This window comes from Colobus angolensis, unplaced genomic scaffold, assembly GCF_000951035.1.
Source record: "Colobus angolensis palliatus isolate OR3802 unplaced genomic scaffold, Cang.pa_1.0 Scaffold77, whole genome shotgun sequence".
Lineage (NCBI taxonomy): Eukaryota > Metazoa > Chordata > Mammalia > Primates > Cercopithecidae > Colobus > Colobus angolensis.
This window is the reverse complement of record NW_012121487.1, coordinates 760,695-766,425: the sequence shown is the minus strand read 5'-3', so window position 1 is coordinate 766,425 and position 5,731 is coordinate 760,695. Positions and strand designations below refer to the sequence as shown.

The 5,731-nt window shown below is 50.3% G+C and overlaps 2 protein-coding genes across 6 annotated transcripts in view; one reads left to right on the top strand and one right to left on the bottom strand.

The window, feature by feature from the left end:
- Nucleotides 1-3,164, top strand: JTB (jumping translocation breakpoint). Its single transcript, XM_011928179.1, has 5 exons — nt 1-166; nt 323-360; nt 562-644; nt 1,446-1,525; nt 2,840-3,164. Exons 1-5 carry the CDS (start codon nt 84-86, stop codon nt 2,994-2,996), a joined length of 441 nt encoding a protein of 146 aa, XP_011783569.1. The 5' UTR covers nt 1-83; the 3' UTR covers nt 2,997-3,164.
- A 145-nt stretch (nt 3,165-3,309) lies between these two features.
- CREB3L4 (cAMP responsive element binding protein 3-like 4) overlaps nt 3,310-5,731 on the bottom strand; it is a 6,456-nt gene continuing 4,034 nt past the window's right edge. For all 5 annotated transcript variants that reach the window (XM_011928174.1, XM_011928176.1, XM_011928177.1 and 2 more), the window contains exons 5-10: nt 4,864-4,956; nt 4,628-4,734; nt 4,443-4,511; nt 4,236-4,320; nt 3,965-4,061; nt 3,310-3,809 (exon numbers count right to left, since the gene is read on the bottom strand). In XM_011928174.1, the coding sequence (XP_011783564.1) occupies nt 3,616-3,809; nt 3,965-4,061; nt 4,236-4,320; nt 4,443-4,511; nt 4,628-4,734; nt 4,864-4,956 (645 nt within the window). In that variant the 3' untranslated portion in view covers nt 3,310-3,615. The remainder of the gene's footprint in view (nt 3,810-3,964; nt 4,062-4,235; nt 4,321-4,442; nt 4,512-4,627; nt 4,735-4,863; nt 4,957-5,731) is intronic.

Below are 5,731 nucleotides of genomic sequence, written 5' to 3'. Positions count from 1 at the left end.
AGTGCCGCCTCTACGCTCTGACGGAGGCACGAGGCCTGCGGAGTAGGTCCCTCTGTTCCGACAGGTGCGACACTTAGCGCTCCATGCCTGCGGGCTCCAGGAGGCATGGCCTCCCCCAGGGCCGCCACCTCTGCTGGTTGCTCTGTGCTTTCACCTTAAAGCTCTGGTAAGGAGGGTGTAAGGGGAAGGAAAAGGAGGTCACTGGAGGACAGGATCGTTCCCGGCCCCGGGGTTGGGGGAGACCTTATCCATGGACAGCGCAGGAGGGGGTGCCCTATTTTCTGGATTTTGACTTTCGTCCCTTCCGCCCACTCCGCTACAGTCAAGCAGAAGCTCCCGTGCAGGAGGAGAAGCTGTCAGGTGGGTGATTGTCTGGGAACCCGACACTTCCGTCGTTTGTTTTTGGTTTTAGTATCTTTCCCATATACCAAGAGCACAGGTGGAAAAGGGCGGCACCACATGGAATGAGGGCAAGCGCTGTGCTGGGAATTTGGATGGGCAGAGCCTTTGGGAGAAATGTTTTCTGAATGGTCTGGGGTTGGCATTTATCTTTCCTTTCAGCGAGCACCTCAAATTTGCCATGCTGGCTGGTGGAAGAGTTTGTGGTAACAGCAGAGTGCTCTCCATGCTCTAATTTCCAGGCTGTGAGTATCTGTTTCTCTACACCCCCCTTTTTTTTTTTTTGACATCTAAGCAAACAGTTATGCAACATCTTAACATCCAAGTCTTATTAAGCTGCCTTTGCATCATCTTTTTTTCTTTCTTCTTGAGGTCTCAGTGTATGTCCAAATCTGTACTTGCCTTTCCCCTGAAAATGTGCCCATTTCTTTCCAAGCTAATGGCAGTATTCAACTGATAACTATGTTTTTTGTTTGTTTGTTTGTTTGTTTGTTTTTGAGACGGAGTCTCACTCTGTTGCCCAGGCTGGAGTGCAGTGGTGTGGTCTCGGCTCACCACGACCTCCACCTCCTGGGTTCAAGCGATTCTCCTGCCTCAGCCTCCCGAGTAGCTAACTGGGACTAAAGGCGCGTTCTACCTTGCTTGGCTGATTTTTGTATTTTTAGTAGACTCGGGTTTCACTATGTTGGGCAGGCTGGTCTCTTAACTCCTCACTTCGTGATCTGCCTGCCTCAGCATTCCAAAGTGCTGGGATTACAGGTGTGAGCCACCGTCCCTGGCCTCAAATGATAACTACATTTTATTCACTTTTAGTATAGTAGGCTCTGGAATGGAATGTATCCTTGCCTCTCCTAGATTGTTGCCTCTGAAGTGTTCTAACATGCAGCCACCACCTCCACCATCCGCATCAGAACTCTTTCATTAGCTCTCTGTTGCCTACCACTCCAAACCATAACAGTTGGGCACCTGCACCTTCTGAATGGCAGCCTTTTTGTTTCTACTGTTGCCCCTTCCTAACATGTACTTTGCTCCTTTTCTCCTGGCAGAAAACTACCCCTGAGTGTGGTCCCACAGGGTATGTAGAGAAAATCACATGCAGCTCATCTAAGAAAATAGAGTTCAAAAGGTGAGTGCTGTTTCTCTTCTCTGAGATCACCTCCTTTGCTCCTATGACTTTAGATGGATGGTCCCACCTTTTCCCCTGGTCTGGTAGTAGCATGGAATATTTGAAGGAAGAGGGGGCCGGGCTCACACCTATAATCCCAGCACTTTGGGAGGCTGAGGCTAACGGATCACCTAAGGTCAGGAGTTCAAGATCAGCCTGGCCAACGTGGTGAAACCCCATCTCTACTAAAAATACAAAAATTAGCCGGTGTGGTGGTGGGTGCCCATAATCCCAGCTACTTGGGAGGCTGAGGCAGGGAGAATCACTTGAACCTAAGAGGCAGAGGTTAAAGTGAGCCAAGATCATGCCACTGCACTCCAGCCTGGGCAATGAAGCGAGACTGTGTCTCAAAAAAAAAAAAAAAAAAAGAGGCCGGGAAGGGTAGCTCACACCTGTAATCCCAGCACTTTGGGAGACCGAGGCAGGTGGATCACGAGGTCAGGAGTTCAGTACCAGCCTGGCCAAGATGGTGAAACCCCATCTCTATTAAAAATTTAAAAATTAGCCAGGCATGATGGCGGGCACCTGTAATCCCAGCTACTTGGGAAGTTGAGGCAGAGAACTGCTTAAACCTGGGCGGGGGAGGGGTGTGACCTCAGTGAGCTGAGGTCACACCACTGCACTCCAGTCTGGGTGACAGAACGAGACGCCATCTCAAAAATAAATAAGAACAAAGAAGACGGGATTTGGAGCCGAATTACTTGAACCTAAGTTCCAGCTCTATTCCTCAGCACTATGTTATTGACCATATTTTCTCATCAGTAAAATTGGTGAATACTAGCTCTGCTTATCCAGAGAATAAATTAAATGATCTAAGCCGGGCGTGGTGCCTCAAGCCTGTAATCCCAGCACTTTGGAAGGCCAAGACGGGCGGATCACGAGGTCAGGAGATCGAGACCATCCTGGCTAACACAGTGAAACCCCGTCTCTACTAAAAACAAAAAACTAGCTGGGCGAGGTGGCGGGCGCCTGTAGTCTCAGCTACTTGGGAGGCTGAGGCAGGAGAATGGCATAAACCCGGGAGGCGGAGCTTGCAGTGAGCTGAGATCTGGCCACTGCACTCCAGCCTGGGCGACAGAGCGAGACTCCGTCTCAACAACAACAACAACAACAAAAAAATGACCTATTTGAGAGGGATTTATGTACTATAAACACAACAGAAGCCTGGCTCTGATTTCCTCTTGAATATATCCTGGTTAGGCTGAAGTAGAAGGGAGATTAGAGGGAGAAGCTATCTGGCCTTCCCTGGGAATAACTATTCCTTCCTGCCCTCAGCTGCCGCTCAGCTTTGATGGAACAACACTTATTTTGGAAGTTCGAAGGGGCTGTTGTGTTTGTGGCCCTGATCTTCGCTTGTCTTGTCATCATTCGTCAGCGACAACTGGACAGAAAGGCTCTGGAAAAGGTCCGGAAGCAAATTGAGTCCATATAGCTACATTCCACCCTTTTATCCTGGGTCTTAGAGACCCAATCTCAGACAGTGAAAGTGAAATAGACTGATTTGCACTCTTGGTTCTTTGGAGGCTTGTGGTGGAATCCCCTTTTCCCCGTCGTCGTCTTTCAGATCATTAATGAGCAGAATAAAAAGAGTAAAATGGTTTCCTTCCCTTCTGTAACTTGGAGCAGGAAGTCATGGGGGCAGAGAGGGAAAGGAGGTGGCTACTTAAGGCCCCAATCTACCAAGTCTTCCCCACTACTTCTCCCTTTTTTCCCCCTCTTCTACTACTTATTTCAGACTTCTGGGATACAATTTCAGTTAAAACGTTTATTTATCACTCAAAACTTATTTCCCCTCAACCCTGTCCCCAAAGAAGAAATAAAATCATAGATACATAACAAAAGTATTTGAGGTACCCTCTCATATATGCAAACAAATGCAGACTGGGCCTCAGGCAGAGAGAGACTAAAGGACATCTCTTGGGGTGTCCTGAAGTGATTTGGACCCCTGAGGGCAGACACATAAGTAGGAATCCCAGTGTGAAGCAAAGCCATAAGGAAGCCCAGGATTCCTTCTTGTGATCAGGAAGTGGGCCAGGAAGGTCTGTTCCAGCTCACATCTCATCTGCATGCAGCACGGTCCCGAGGCGCCCACTGGGTCTTGGCTTCCCTCCCATCTTCTCAAGCAGTGTCCTTGTTGAGTCATTTGCATCCTTGGCTCTAGGTGGCTCCCTCAGTCTGGACTCTACCACTTGGGTCTCCAGATTTTCTGTTATGTCCTTGTGGGTCAGGATATTTCTGGAAGTCACTGTGAGGTGAAGGAAAGAAGGCAGTAGTAGAGTGCTCCCCTGGGTAGGAGACCCTAGACAGGACAGGACCTCCCTCTTGCTTCTTGACGACCTTGGAGAACATAGTCCCCATCCCTTGCTCAGCCGGGGGTTGCTCCCTGCCCTTGCCTCTCACCTCCGTGAGGCTGGTAATCCTCAGGCCCAGCTTCTGGTCGACCTTGGAATGGACTGAAGCTGGGCAGGATGATGAGAGCCAGGGAAAAAAGAAGAATCTGGGAGGAAGCAAGAGGAACAGATGAAGGGAGTAGGGGGCAGAGTGAATGGAGGCCAGCTGGGGTTATTGGATGTGGGAAGTAGATCTGGCTGGGTAGTTGGGGTATAAGGACAGAAGTGTGGGGGAAGATGGTGGATGTGGGTGCAGATGGGAGTAGATAGACTAATGGTACCAGAACACAAGTGCTGGTCTGGGCGGCTTTGTTGGAAGTTTGAGCAATTAGCGTCTGCAGCTGGCGGAGCTGAGCTACCAAGGAGCTGGGAAAGGAGGAATGAAGAGTTAGTATCTTCTGGGTACCAGGAGCCAAGAATGGCGCCCCTGTGTGCTGTACCCGCCTTCAAAACACACACACACACACACACACAATGCTTTCACTCACATATTGTGCCTCTCCAGCTCCTGGACTTTTTTCTGTAATTCTTGGTTCTGTGCAGAACAGGCTGCCACCCTAGAGTGTGGGGAGGTAGGATAAGGCTGAGCAGCCTGAGTCCCTTACCTTGCCTGCCGTGGTGAGGAAGGGGCCCAGACATGGCCCACAGGAAGCCAGAAATAACCCAGGCATACCTGCTCTCCAGCCCATCAATGTACTCCTTCTTCCGCCGCCGACTGTCCTGAGCTGACTGCTTGTTACGGATTTTCCTCCTGACCTTCTTGAGGACCCTCTCCTCTGCCTGGAGGCCCAGGATGTGTGAGTCCTGGGTCCTTCACCTGCCCCCAACTCCCCAGTGCTTCTCCTGGGATATTGGCCAGGGTCATGGTGAGGCCCCTGGGTTGGGATACCCTTAGGGGAAGCATGTTACCTTGGTGAGGGGCAGGTGAGAGGGCAGAGAAACCCCTTCCTGCCCCAGCAGACGCTTCTCCTCATCCGTCAGGAACAGGGTTTGACAGGGCAGCTGGGGGTAGGGGCAGGAGAAGATGCAATAGGATTGAGGAGGGGGTCATCCCATTTGCAACACTCAGGCTACTCCCTCTACATGCCTTCTGGAGAGTGCTTCCTATTTGCACTGGGAGACAACTTTAATCTAGAGGTGAGGTGAGGGGCAGAGACCTTAATTCCGACAGGTTCTAGATCAAGCCAAAGGGACTTCCTGAGGCCAAGAAGGGAGAGAGGAGGGTATTGTCATATCCTTCACGCAGAGACTTAGGACCTTGGCATTCTGAGCAAGCTAGGGAAGGCTTATTCTGGTCCATGTCTCCCCATACCCAAAAGAACCTGAAAGAATTCACTACAGTGAAGTTTACATAATTTCTTTACAGCAAGCACATGATTCACTTTCAGCCATTAACTTTCATTTGGCAGAGTGTGTTATCCAGTTGTGCGTCAACCACAGGGAATTCTGTGGGGCAGTGGCCTATTCTCCCCTAGGGTCTGAGCTCCGCTTCTCAGACTAAGGTTCTGTCCCCTCTCATACAAAGCTTCCCAAAGGCAGCCATACGTCTCCCAGCGAATCACAGGAGAGGATGTAGGGAGAGTAGATGGTGCTGGTGATGAACCTGAGCCCATCAACTGAGTAACTTGCCTTTCTCACTAGTATTTCTTTTTGAAAGATGTATGTGGCCGGGCACGGTGGCTCATGCCTGTAATCCCAGCACTTTGGGATGCCAAGGTGGGCAGATTACCTGAGGTCAGAAGTTCAAGACCAGCCTGGCCAACATGGTGAAACCCTG

What these genes read in the sequence shown, in the direction of transcription:
- JTB (XM_011928179.1), top strand. Translation starts at nt 84, where the DNA reads ATGCCTGCGGGCTCCAGGAGGCATGGCCTCCCCCAGGGCCGCCACCTC. An exon ending in GCTTTCACCTTAAAGCTCTG is followed by an intron (nt 167 to 322) that starts GTAAGGAGGGTG and finishes ACTCCGCTACAG; the next exon opens with TCAAGCAGAAGCTCCCGTGC. An exon ending in CATGCTCTAATTTCCAGGCT is followed by an intron (nt 645 to 1,445) that starts GTGAGTATCTGT and finishes TTCTCCTGGCAG; the next exon opens with AAAACTACCCCTGAGTGTGG.